The following is a 14,701-nucleotide window of genomic DNA, read 5'->3' as shown; positions in this document are numbered from 1 at the left end:
CTATTGTAAGAGGCAGACCACTTTGGTTGAAGTGTGGAATACTTGTAAGGCTCAATCAGAGATATGCCAGAAAAGGTAAGTTTTGATTAGCCTGTACAAGTTCTAAAAAATAAGTTGGTATCTAGATATTTAGTTCTGAAAGCAGTGAGAAGCCACTGAAAGTTTCTGTGCTTTCGGAAGATCATTTTAACAATAGGTCAAAGAATGGATGACAACAGCAGGAAAATCTGTTCGAAAACTATTAGGAGACCTCCTCAAGTCAGAGGTAAAAAGGGCCTCAACTAGCAGAAAAATGAAATAGGAGCGGATGCAAGGCACACTGGGGACAGAATCGATAGAACTTGGCAAATGACTTGACATGATGAGAACGGGAGAGAAAAGGGTCAAAATATGAACCCAAGTACTGCTGACTGAGAAACCAGTGTGCCAAATTAGAGAGCAAGAAAAGTAGATAGTTTGGGGAGCTAATGAGTTTCATCTTGGAATTTTTAAGATGGAGGTGGCATCAAGGCATCCACAGAGAAACATACACACCCCATGCAGCAGTAGGCCAAAGGATTTTATATTTTACCTGGTCATGCATTTGTTCATCCATTCATTCAGGCAATTTTGATCTGCTGCTTACACTGTGTTGGATGAGTGCACTGTGAAGATACATGCAATATGGCAACATTAGATGTGCTCCCAAATTAAATCTTCATGGGAGAGGCTGACTCCTATTCAACTATCTATGAAACTGACTGTGATAAATGCTATAAGAGTGGTTTAAAAAATACTCTAGAGTAGAAGAGCAAAGGACTAAGTGCGACTGGGAAAGGTTGAGGCAGACCTGAAAAATGTGTCATTTTGTTATGGACAACGGCCCGTTAATAGGATTTGATGGTAGAGTGGAAAACTAAAAACATTCCACACAGAGAGCAGCAGAAGTAACTAGATTACTTGGGGAAACCTATGTGACTGGGCTTTGTGGATCATGGCAGGGGTGGAGGCAAGAAAGGCTGAGCTATGTTCTATGAAGAAACCATAGAAATTGTGGTTCTATGAAGGATACCATAATAAGATTTCAGATTCTATTCTGTAGACAATGGGAAGCCATCAAACATTTCTGAGCATAAGTGTTACATAATCAGCTCTATGTGCAGAGAGAGATTCTGCTGGCATGATGGAGCACCAACTGGGGGAAAACCTCTAGAGGAAGTCAGACTAGTTAACAGGCTATTGAACGAAATAATTAATAAACATTTGGAAGAGGCCGCACAATGACAACGACACGAAATACAGAAGAAAGAGCAAATTTGAATGGGTTATTGAAAATATGCAGTAGATTTTGATGTTGTTGAACTTGAATCTCTTACAAAGTACTCAAGTGTTCATTAAGTGGAAGTACAAAACTTTTCCAGTTTTGAAATTCTTTGGAGAGGTTACAGTTAGTTGACAGCTAAATCCATAAAACTGAATCATGTAGCCCAGGGACAGGATGTATAAAGCAATAAGAGATTTGAGATTTAGTGAACAGAACTACAGTCATTTTCACAGAATACAGACTGGAGGTAGAAGTCTAGAAAAAAATGGCCAGAGAGATGAAAGAATCAAGAGAAAAAGTTTAGTGAAAGCCAAAAAGAGTGTTTTAAATTGATAGTTCATAATACATAATAATACTACAAAGAGGTCAAGGAAAATAAGAGAAAAATCCAATGGAATTATTAATAAGATATGTAAAATCAATTACTGTCAACAAGATCTATCTATTGTTTTAGAAACAATAGTCTAATAAGAATGAAAAGCTGAGGTAATAAGGCATATTGTCTCTCTCTCTCAGTAAACTTAACTGTGTCCAAACCCACTCTTTCCTCCTATCTTAGATTATAACACATCCCTTCTCAGGTTCAAGGCAAGTCCCTCCTCCTGTGTTCTTCATCCTGCCCCATCCAGTCATCTTCAGGAGAGGAGAGTGAGTGTGTGTGTGTGTGCATGCGTACACATGCATAGACTTTATACAACACTGAATATCCAGTAGAAAGTCAACACTGATTTGCTGAATCTATGTCAGGTTCATTAATAACTCTACCCTCGGACTTCCGGGTAAGATGGCGGAAGACTAAGACAAGGAGATCACCTTCCTCCCCACGGATACACCAGAAATACAGCTACACGTGGAACAACTCCTACAGAACACCTACTGAATGCTGGCAGGAGACCCCAGACCTCCCAAAAGGCAAGAAACTCCCCACATACCTGGGTAGGGCAAAGCGGAGAGATTCCCGCACAGAGGATCGGCGCCGAGCGGCACTCACCAGCCCGAGGGGCTTGTCTGCTCGCCCGCCGGGGCGGGTGGCACTGGAAGCTGAGGCTCGGGCTTCGGTCAGAGCGCAGGGAGAGGACTGGGGCTGGCGGCGAGAACTCAGCCTGAAGGGGGCTAATGTGCCACAGCTAGCCGGCAGGGAGTCCGGGAAAACTCTGGAGCTGCCGAAGAGGCAAGAGACTTTTTCTTCCCTATTGGTTTCCTGGTGCGCGAGGAGAGGGGATTAAGAGCGCTGCTTAAAGGGGCTCCACAGACGGGCGCGAGTCACGACTGAAAGCGCGGAGCCCAGTGACGGGCGTGGGACGCTGGGGCTGCTGCTGCCGCCGCCAAGAAGCCTGTGTGTGAGCACAGGTCACTGTCCAAACCGCCCTTCCGGGAGCCTGTGCAGCCCGCCACTGCCGGGGTCCCGGGATCCAGGGGCGGCTTCCCTGGGAGAACGCACGATGCGCCTCGGGCTGGTGCAACGTCACGCCGGCCTCTGACGCTGCAGGCTCGCCCAGCACTCCGTGCCCCTCCCTCCCGCCCGGCCTGAGTGAGCCAGAGTCCCCGAAGAGGCTGCTCCTTTAACCCTGTCCTGTCTGAGCGAAGAACAGACGCCCTCCGGCGACCTACACGCAGAGGCGGGGCCAAATCCAAAGCTGAGACCCAGGAGCTGTGAGAACAAAGAAGAGAAAGGGAAACCTCTCCCAGCAGCCTCAGAAGCAGCGGATTAAAGCTCCACAATCAACTTGATGTACCCTGCATCTGTGGAATACATGAATAGACAACACATCATCCCAAATTGAGGAGCCAGGAGTCAGTGCTGTGCCTCTGAGGTGGGAGAGCCAACTTCAGGACACTGGTCCACAAGAGACCTCCCAGCTCCACATAATATCAAACGGCGAAAATCTTCCAGCACCCAGCTTCACTCAACGACCAGCAAGCTACAGTGCTGGACACCCTATGCCAAACGACTAGCAAAACAGGAACACAACGCCACCCATTAGCAGAGAGGTGGCCTAAAATCATAAAAAGTCCGCACACACCCCAAAACACACCACCAGACGTGGACCTGCCCACCAGAAAGACAAGATCCAGCCTCATCCACCAGAACACAGGCACTAGTCCCCTCCACCAGGAAGCCTACACAACCCACTAAACCAACCTTAGCCACTGGGGACAGACACCAAAAACAACGGGAACTACGAACCTGCAGCCTGCAAAAAGGAGACCCCAAACACAGTAACGTAAGCAAAATGAGAAGACAGAAAAACACACAGCAGGAGAAGGAGCAAGATAAAAACCCACCAGACCTAACAAATGAAGAGGTAATAGGCAGTCTACCTGAAAAAGAATTCAGAATAATGATGGTAAAGATGATCCAAGATTCTATTTCCCAGATCCAAAATCTTGGAAATAGAATAGACAAAATGCAAGAAACAGTTAACAAGGACCTAGAAGAACTAAAGATGAATCAATCATCGATTAAAAACACAATAAATGAAATGAAAAATACTCTAGATGGGATCAATAGCAGAATAACTGAGGCAGAAGAACGGATAAGTGAGGTGGAAGATAAAATAGTGGAAATAACTGCTGCAGAGCAAAATAAAGAAAAAAGAATGAAAAGAACAGAGGACAGTCTCAGAGACCTCTGGGACAACATTAAACGCACCAACATTCGAATTATAGGGGTTCCAGAAGAAGAAGAGAAAAAGAAAGGGACTGAGAAAATATTTGAAGAGATTATAGTTGAAAACTTCCCTAATATGGGAAAGGAAATAGTTAATCAAGTCCATGAGGCACAGAGAGTCCCATACACAATAAATCCAAGGAGAAATACGCCAAGACACATATTAATCAAACTGTCAAAAATTAAACACAAAGAAATCATATTAAAAGCAGCAAGGCAAAAACAACAAATAACACACAAGGGAATCCCCATCAGGATAACAGCTGATCTCTCAGCAGAAACTCTACAAGCCAGAAGGGAGTGGCAGGACATAATTAAAGTGATGAAGGAGAAAAACCTGCAACCAAGATTACTCTACCCAGCAGGGATCTCATTCAGATTTGATGGAGAAATTAAAACGTTTACAGATAAGCAAAAGCTGAGAGAGTTCAGCACCACCAAACCAGCTTTACAACAAATGCTAAAGGAACTTCTCTAGGCAAGAAACACAACAGAAGGAAAAGACCTACAATAACGAACCCAAAACAATTAAGAAAATGGGAATAGGAACATACATATCGATAATTACCTTAAATGTAAATGGACTAAATGCTCCCACCAAAAGACACAGATTGGCTGAATGGATACAAAAACAAGACCCATATATATGCTGTCTACAAGAGACCCACTTCAGACCTAGAGACACATACAGACTGAAAGTAAGGGGATGGAAAAAGATATTCCATGCAAATGGAAACCAAAAGAAAGCTGGAGTAGCAATTCTCATATCAGACAAAATAGACTTTAAAATAAAGACTACTAGAAGAGACAAAGAAGGACACTACACAATGATCAAGCGATCGATCCAAGAAGAAGATATAACAATTGTAAATATTTATGCACCCAACATAGGAGCACCTCAATACATAAGGCAAATACTAACAGCCATAAAAGGAGAAATCAACAGTAACACAATCATAGTAGGGGACTTTAACACCCCACTTTCACCAATGGACAGATCATCCAAAATGAAAATAAATAAGGAAACACAAGCTTTAAATGATACATTAAACAAGATGGACTTAATTGATATTTATAGGACATTCCATCCAAAAACAACAGAATACACATTTTTCTCAAGTGCTCATGGAACACTCTCCAGGATACATCATATCTTGGGTCACAAATCAAGCCTTGGTAAATTTAAGAAAATTGAAATTGTATCAAGTATCTTTTCTGACCACAATGCTATGAGACTAGATATCAATTACAGGAAAAGAGCTGTAAAAAATACAAACACATGGAGACTAACCAATACACTACTTAATAACAAAGTGATCACTGAAGAAATCAAAGAGGAAATTAAAAAATACCTAGAAACAAATGACAATGGAGACACGACGACCGAAAACCTATGGGATGCAGCAAAAGCAGTTCTAAGAGGGAAGTTTATAGCCATACAATCCCACCTTAAGAAACAGGAAACATCTCGAATAAACAACCTAACCTTGCCCCTAAAGCAATTAGAGAAAGAAGAACAAAAACATCCCAAAGTTAGCAGAAGGAAAGAAATCATAAAAATCAGATCAGAAATAAATTAAAAAGAAATGAAGGAAACGATAGCAAAGATCAAAAAACTAAAAGCTGGTTCTTTGAGAAGATAAACAAAATTGATAAACCATTAGCCAGACTCATCAAGAAAAAAAGGGAGAAGACTCAAATCAATAGAATTAGAAATGAAAAAGGAGAAGTAACAACTGACACTGCAGAAATACAAAAGATCATGAGAGATTACTACAAGCAACTCTATGCCAATAAAATGGACAACCTGGAAGAAATGGACAAATTCTTAGAAATGCACAACCTGCCAAGACTGAATCAGGAAGAAATAGAAAATATGAACAGATGAATCACAAGCACTGAAATTGAAACTGTGATAAAAAATCTTCCAACAAACAAAAGCCCAGGACCAGATGGCTTCACAGGTGAATTCTATCAAGCATTTAGAGAAGAGCTAACACCTATCCTTCTCAAACTCTTCCAAAATATAGCAGAGGGAGGAACACTCCCAAACTCATTCTACGAGGCCACCATCACCTTGATACCAAAACCAGACAAGGATGTCGCAAAGAAAGAAAACTACAGGCCAATATCACTGATGAACATAGATGCAAAAATCCTCAACAAAATACTAGCAAACAGAATCCAACAGCACATTAAAAGGATCATACACCATGATCAAGTGGGGTTTATTCCAGGAATGCAAGGATTCTTCAATATACGCAAATCAATCAACGTGATACACCATATTAACAAATTGAAGGAGAAAAACCATATGATCATCTCAATAGATGCAGAGAAAGCTTTCAACAAAATTCAACACCCATTTATGATAAAAACCCTGCAGAAAGTAGGCATAGAGGGAACTTTCCTCAACATAATAAAGGCCATATATGACAAACCCACAGCCAGCATCGTCCTCAATGGTGAAAAACTGAAACCATTTCCACTAAGATCAGAAACAAGACAAGGTTGCCCACTCTCACCACTCTTATTCAACCTAGTTTTGGAAGTTTTAGCCACAGCAATCAGAGAAGAAAAGGAAATAAAAGGAATCCAAATCGGAAAAGAAGAAGTAAAGCTGTCACTGTTTGCAAATGACATGATAATATACATAGAGAATCCTAAAGATGCTACCAGAAAACTACTAGAGTTAATCAATGAATCTGGTAAAGTTGCAGGATACAAAATTAATGCACAGAAATCTCTGGCATTCCTATATACTAATGATGAAAAATCTGAAAGTGAAATCAAGGAAACACTCCCATTTACCACTGCAACAAAAAGAATAAAATATCTAGGAATAAACCTACCTAAGGAGACAAAAGACCTGTATGCAGAAAATTATAAGACACTGATGAAAGAAATTAAAGATGATACAAATAGATGGAGAGATGTACCATGTTCTTGGATTGGAAGAATCAACATTGTGAAAATGACTCTACTACCCAAAGCAATCTACAGATTCAATGCAATCCCTATCAAACTACCCCTGGCATTTTTCACAGAACTAGAGCAAAAAATTTCGCAATTTGTATGGAATCACAAAGACCCCGAATAGCCAAAGCAATCTTGAGAACGAAAAATGGAGCTGGAGGAATCAGGCTCCCTGACTTCAGACTATACTACAAAGCTACAGTAATCAAGACAGTATGGTACTGGCACAAAAACAGAAAGATAGATCAATGGAACAGGATAGAAAGCCCAGAGATAAACCCACGCACATATGGTCACCTTATCTTTGATGAAGGAGGCAGGAATGTACAGTGGAGAAAGGACAGTCTCTTCAATAAGTGGTGCTGGGAAAACTGGATAGGGACATGTAAAAGTATGAGATTAGATCACTCCCTAACACCATACACAAAAATAAGCTCAAAATGGATTAAAGACCTAAATGTAAGGCCAAACACTATCAAACTCTTAGAGGAAAACATAGGTAGAACACTCTATGACATAAATCACAGCAAGATCCTTTTTGACCCACCTCCTAGAGAAATGGAAATAAAGACAAAAATAAACACATGGGACCTAATGAAACTTAAAAGCTTTTGCACAGCAAAGGAAACCATAAATGAGACGAAAAGACAACCCTCAGAATGGGAGAAAATATTTGTAAATGAAGCAACTGACAAAGGATTAATCTCCAAAATTTATAAGCAGCTCATGCAGCTCAATAACAAAAAAACAAACAACCCAATCCAAAAATGGGCAGAAGACCTAAATAGACATTTCTCCACAGAAGATATACAGACTGCCAACAAACACATGAAAGGATGCTCAACATCTTTACTCATTAGAGAAATGCAAATCAAAACTACAATGAGATATCATCTCAAACCAGTCAGAATGGCCATCATCAAAAAATCTACAAACAATAAATGCTGGAGAGGGTGTGGAAAAAAAGGAACACTCTTGCACTGCTGGTAGGAATGTGAATTGGTACAGCCACTATGGAGAACGGTATGGAGGTTCCTTAAAAAACTACAAATAGAACTACCATATGACCCAGCAATCCCACTACTGGGCATATACCCTGAGAAAACCATAATTCAAAAAGAGACATGTACCAAAATGTTCATAGCAGCCCTATTTACAATAGCCCGGAGATGGAAACAACCTAAGTGTCCATCATCGGATGAATGGGTAAAGAAGATGTGGCACATATATACAATGGAATATTACTCAGCCATAAAAAGAAATGAAATTGAGCTATTTGGAATGAGGTGGATGGACCTAGAGTCTGTCATACAGAGTGAAGTAAGTCAGAAAGAGAAAGACAAATACTCTATGCTGACACATATATATGGAATTTAAGAAAAAAAAATGTCATGAAGAACATAGAGGTAAGACAGGAATACAGACACAGACCTACTAGAGAAAAAAAAGAATGGATTAGGGATTCTAGCTATATCTGCCCAATCCCTTCACCTTTGACATGTAACATAATCACAGGAGTGCTGTCTCATTGTCTTTGCCACATTCTATTGGTTAAAAGACAGTTGTAGGTCCCTCTCCCACTTAAGGGGAAGAAATTATACAAGGTGCAGATCAATGATGATCATCTCAAAATTCTCCTTATTGCACCTGGCTTCACACTTCAATTCCATTACTCTTATCTCTATAACCTTTACTAGTTACTTCTCTGAGGTTCATCTTTTCCACACAGGCAAACCGTGTTTTACTGTGCTTTGCTTTATTTTGTTTTTCACTAATTGAAATTTTGTGGCAACTCTGGGTTGGGCAAGTCTATTGGCACCATTTTCCAAGAGCATTTGCTCACTTCATGTCTCTGTGTCACATTTTGGTAATTTTTGCAATATTTTAAACTTTAAAATTATTAGTATATTTGTTATGGTGGTCTGTGATCAGTGATCTTTGATGTTACTACTATGACTCACTGAAGACTCATTTTTTAGCAATTAAGTATTTTTAAATTAAAAAAAAAATAACTCTACCCTCCACTGCTCTAATGATACTGCTTTCTGGATGTCGTGTGACTTCAGGAAGTTTCTCTAGTTCTTGCCCTCCTTAACTTCTCTGCAATATCTGACACGACTGGCACTGCCTCCCTCTTGGGGTTCTTTCCCTCTAAATTTCTGCTGTCATTAAAATGTCCTGGCTTCCTCCAGGTTCTTTTCTTCCAGTTGCCCCCTAAATATAGATTCTCTTGAAAGTTCTGACCTTGGCTCTGTTCTCTGTCCTCAGTCTCTCTCTGAAACATCATGGATTCCCACAGCTTCAGTTATCACCTCCATGCCAAGGATTTGCAAACATCTTTAGTCTTCTCAGTCCCACATTTACAAATACTACTAGTACTATCTGGCCCCACCCTCTCTCTCTCCAGTCCTATTTCTCACTCTGATCCTGTCTGGCTACTGCCCACACCTCACAATGACACTAAGCTGCACAGTAACCACAGTTATACCAAATAATAGTTTTTAATTGTTCCTTTCAAATGCAAGTATAGGCACCAGTTAGCCAACTACTCTGATAGTTAGCCAGTTAATTAAAGAATATTACAACTTTCAAGGACCTCCAAGATTTTAGTGAAACTCCCCTCATTTACAGATAAAATACAGCCCAAAGAAGTGAATGATTTGAAATACGATATCAAATAAGTGGCAGAGCCAGATACATCAGGTCCCATTTTGACTAAATCACACTGCTTCTGATATGGAGTACAGAACCAAAAGGACAAATACCCTCAGGGTGTTTACTATCTAACTAGGGACATGAAACAAATGTGCGTGCACGCGCACGCACACACACACATATTTCTATCACGTAAGCTCACTGTATGAAGATGAAGTTCAGCTGAGACCACTCAAGGAATGCTCCCTAGAGAAGATAAAGCTGAACTGGATTTAGAAGTGGGTTAAGTGGCTTCCCTGGTGGCGCAGTGGTTGAGAGTCTGCCTGCCGATGCAGGGGACACGGGTTCGTGCCCTGGTCTGGGAAGATCCCACATGCCACGGAGCGGCTGGGCCCATGAGCCATGGCCACTGAGCCTGCGCATCCGGAGCCTGTGCTCCACAACAGGAGAGGCCCGCGTACCGCAAAAAAAAAAAAAAAAAAAAAAAGTGGGTTAAGAATAAAACAACCAGAAAGCAGTTTCTTTGGGTTTCTTTCCCATAATTTTTTTTTTTAATTTTTGGACAATAAACACAAGGAACATATTCAGTATGAGAAGACTGGATTGTTCAATAATCTCCCATTTAGAATTCAGTATGAAAAGGATGTGATAATAAGAACAAAAATAAAAAAATATACATATATAATGAGGTAAAAAAAAAGAATTCAGTATAAATCCAAGTGATATTGTAGAATCTTGAAAGTAAATGAAAGCTCCAATGACAATCTACTTTTTTTTTCTTTTGCAGTACGCGGGCCTCTCACTGTTGTGGCCTCTCCCATTGCGGAGCACAGGCTCCGGATGCGCAGGCTCAGCGGCCATGGCTCACGGGCCCAGCCGCTCCGAGGCATGTGGGATCTTCCCTGACCGGGACACGAACCCATGTCCCCTGCATCGGCAGGCAGACTCTCAACCACTGCGCCACCAGGGAAGCCTGACAATCTACTGTTATTTCAGAATGTTACTGTTCCTTGACTCATCTACTTTACTGTTTAAGACTGCTTCATCTCCTTTTACTCCACTACTCAGCAGCCATGTGGCTGTGGGCAGGATACTCTACCTCACTAAGTCTCAGTTTCTTTATGTGTAAAATGGAAATGATAAACTCTACCTCATATAATTGATCATTTATTCAGCTCCTTGTGTTCCAAATAAGACCACCCATTCCCCCCAGCCCCCAGCCCCCATCAGTAGGAGTTATGAAAGAACATCAGAAATCCAAGTGCCCTGGAAGAGTAAGACTGTGTGCCTCCATCTCCCCATAGCCTCCCCAACATCACTGGCAAGTGAAGAGTAGATCCCAGAACTGTCAGTGATCTCTACAGGACCTCACCCTTCCCTCCCCCTCAATACTCAGTCTCCCTACGTTCCATCATCCCATCTTAAAAACTGTAAGGACTAACTTCATTATACCCTTTATCTCTGTTTACAACAGTTCCCACAAGAAGTCAGAACCACCAGACTAATTCCCTCCTCTCATCTCATCTTCCATTCACTCCCCCCACCAACTCCCGTGCTTCTGAATTTCAAGGTCAATCATCAGCAAAATATCCTCTACCTTGCTCTCCCTTAGATGGTCTCTTTACCTTTTGCTCTAACTAAAGCCTGGTTTTTCCCCCTGAGAACACTGCTCTCCCTACAGCCCTTTCAAATGGAAAAATAAGCCCTCTTATTTTCTCACCAATATCTCTCTCCCACAACTGGGCCTGGAAATTAGGCCTTGTTCTCCATTGCCACTTTCAGACTATTCTTCCTCTCCATGTCTAAAAACCCCAATCATTCATCTTATGTCATCAGGCTATACTACCTTCTACCCTTCCTTGCTGAGGTCAGCGACCAGTCTCTAACTCACTCTCCCTCACTCCTTGAAGAATTAGCTTCATGCTCACCCTGACTCTTTCTAATATCAACACAATTGCCATAATTCTTATTGATTTCAATATCCATATAAATGAATATTCCAACACCCTGGCCTCTCAGTGCCTTACCTCCTCTCCACCAATGATCTTGTCCTCCACTCTACCCCAGATCAGGATCACACCCTAAAACACTGGCATTCCCAATTAACTGACCTCCATAGTTTAAATTTCAACCATTCTACTAACTACCAGCTCATCTCTCTAGGACCCTAGTCAACATCTTTTAATTGTTCAATTACACCAAGGCCTCCACTGTTCCTACTGTCTTTCACTGTCTCTATTTCATGACCTTGTTTCTCTTTCCCCAACTTATTAAATTCTACAGCTTGTAATTACAATCATCTCTGGTCCTTGCTTGCTTCATGGTACTTACCTGGCAACACCCAAATGCTAGTTAAGCCAACTCTCTGCCTACTCCAGATCTGTACCCATACAGTTGGATTAGTGTAGAGAAAAACACACAACCATACGGCCTGGACTTACTTTGAATACATGATCACTCACGTCAACCAAGCCCTTAATACTGCCCAGCAAACATACTACATTTCCCTAATCCATATGTTCTCCCATTCTTCCAGACAACTATTTCATATGGTCTTTTCTTTCCTCATCCTCTACCATCCTCTCCATCTTGAATTTAGTAGGTGACCTAGATTCCCATTTCACTGAAAAATATAGAAGTAATCAAAAAGATCTTTCACAGGCTCCCTCAACTACAACCTCTTTGCATCAGTGCATACGTACTCTGCCTTCCTTTCTCTTACTGTAGGGAAAGCATCCATACTTCCATCTAAAGCCAGCTCCTCCACTGAACTATCTCCCCTCATCTTCACAAGAAAATCTCTCCAGCGATTCTTCCCTCTGGTTCCTGTATCATAAAAATTTTCCTCTCTTCTCAATCATTCCAGTCAGCATAGAAACATGCTATTATTTCTCTTAACTTAGCCTCCAGATACCACTTCGCTTCTCTGAGCTTCCTTACAGCAAAACTCCTTGAAACAGATGTCTACTCACTGCTTCCAATTCTTCACTTCTCATTCTCTCTGAACCCACTTCCAATGGGCCAACAAAAATGCTTTTGTCAGGCCATCAAGAAACTCCACTTTGCTAAACTCAATTGTCAATACTTAGTCCTCATCTATAAGCAGCATTTGACATAGCTAATCCTTCCTTCTTGAAATACTTTCTATCCTTGGCTTCCAAAACACTGTACTTTTTTTTTTTTTTTTTTTTTTTTTTTTTTGCAGTACGTGGGCCTCTCACTGCTGTGGCCTCTCCCATTGCGGAGCACAGGCTCCAGACGTGCAGGCTCAGCGGCCATGGCTCACGGGCCCAGCCGCTCAGCGGCACGTGGGATCCTCCTGGACCGGGGCACGAACCCACGTCCCCTGAACTGGCAGGCGGACTCCCAACCACTGCGCCAGCAGGGAAGCCCCCCAAAACACTGTACTCTTATGGCTACCTCATGAGCCCTTCTTCCTCTCAGGTCTCCTGTAGTGATTCCTTCTCACTTCTGAACCTCCTTACACTGGAGTACCCCTAAACTCTCAGTCCTTGAAACTCTTATCTTCTCTATGTACACCTCCCCTCAATAATTTCATCCAGTCTCACAACTTTAACATCTCTAAACTGATTAACCCAAATATATAGCATTATCCCACACTTTTCTCTTGAATTCCAGATTCCAATAACTTATTTATGTAACACCTCCAGGTGAACAATATGCCCCAAACCAAATCCCTGCTCTTCTTCCTGAAACCAGCTCTAACATCTTAGTAAATGTTAATTCTATCCTTCTATACTTTCTTGAGCCAAAAAGTCTGGAGTCAACTTTGACTCTTCCCCTACACTACATGTTCAATCCATCAGGAAATCCTATTGGCTGAACCCTCAAAACATGTCTAGTATCCAATCACTTCTCTTTCCTCTTTGGCTACTACCATCATCTCCCTCCTGGATGATTCCAATTGCCTACAAACCAGTCTCCCTGCTTCTGCATCCTAGTCTTTCTTAACACAGCAGCCACAGTGATCCTTCTGAAACATCTGACATAGTCACTCCTTGGCAAAAAACCTTCCACTACCTTCCCATCTCACTCAAAACAAAAGCCAAAGTCTTTAATACGGCCCAAAAGGCTTTCACATCTGCCCCCACCCTTACCTCCCTGACCTCATCTTCTACTATTCCCCCCTCTGCTCCTTTGCACTATAATAACACAGGAGCCCTTGCTGTTCCTCAAACACACCAGGCAAGCTCCCACTTCAAGTCCTTCATATCTTCCATTACCTCTATCTGTAACTCTCCTCCTAAATATTCTGTTTCTTCCTTTACTTTCTTCAGCTTTTTTGCTCAGATGTTGCCTACTTAGTGAGACCTTCCCCGGCCATTCTATTTAAAATTGCAAACAACTCCAAACCCACCCACTCATTCTCTATTTAACCTCCCTGCTTTATTTTTCCCAAAACACTCATTGCTATCTGACATACTTTTTGTTTTACTTATTTATTTTCTGTTTCCTCCATTTAGTTAATACTTGCTGAGTACTTACTTACTACATGCCAGAAAGAGTTCACATACTGATAAAGATTAAATAAAATGTGCACGCAAAGAGCTTAGTACATTACCTGACAGAAACACCTTAACAATGTAAAATACTATTTTTATCTAATGGAGGCTGGAATGGGATGCTGCCTACTGTCATCAGAGAACACCAGTTTAACAGAATGAGGTTAAACACAGGGTTGGAGAATTAAAACAAATGAAACTCTAACAATTTTATCCTTAAAGAAGCAAGGAGCTAAATTATCCATAATCAGATAGTCTCTGCCAGAGAAAATGTAATACAATTTATTTAAAACATGACAAGAAAGCAAAAATAACTTCTGGAAAAGGAAATTTCATATTTCCCCTCTAGCAACCAGTTCCAATTATTAAGTCATTGTTGGAAACATAAGATCCTTTCTGCTTTTAACACAAATGCTGTGTACATTTCATGACCAAAAAGGGATGTCTACCATTAAGCGTTTAATAGTGGATTATTATAAGTAACCATACTGCAAAGCACCTTCACAGTATGAAGCATGGGACACTTTGGAGGATGCTAACACACAAACTATTCTCTCACCCCAACTAGGACAT

General features: G+C 41.2%; 1 protein-coding gene across 6 annotated transcripts in view; it reads right to left on the bottom strand.

Moving 5' to 3' along the window:
- Positions 1 to 14,701, bottom strand: part of MTMR2 (myotubularin related protein 2) — a 121,326-nt gene that overhangs the window by 88,809 nt on the left and 17,816 nt on the right. The window contains exon 1 of one of the 6 annotated variants that reach the window (XM_060103959.1): positions 572 to 644. The exons of the other annotated variants lie outside the window; for them this stretch is intronic. Coding sequence (XP_059959942.1) covers positions 572 to 591 — 20 coding nt within the window. The 5' untranslated portion in view covers positions 592 to 644. Of the gene's footprint in view, positions 1 to 571; positions 645 to 14,701 lie in introns of those variants that run through there. 6 annotated transcript variants of the gene reach the window in all.

This window comes from Mesoplodon densirostris, chromosome 7 (genome assembly GCF_025265405.1).
Source record: "Mesoplodon densirostris isolate mMesDen1 chromosome 7, mMesDen1 primary haplotype, whole genome shotgun sequence".
In the NCBI taxonomy this organism is placed as follows: Eukaryota; Metazoa; Chordata; class Mammalia; order Artiodactyla; family Ziphiidae; genus Mesoplodon; species Mesoplodon densirostris.
The sequence above is the reverse complement of the archived record's forward strand: the minus strand, read 5'-3'. Positions and strand labels throughout refer to the sequence as shown.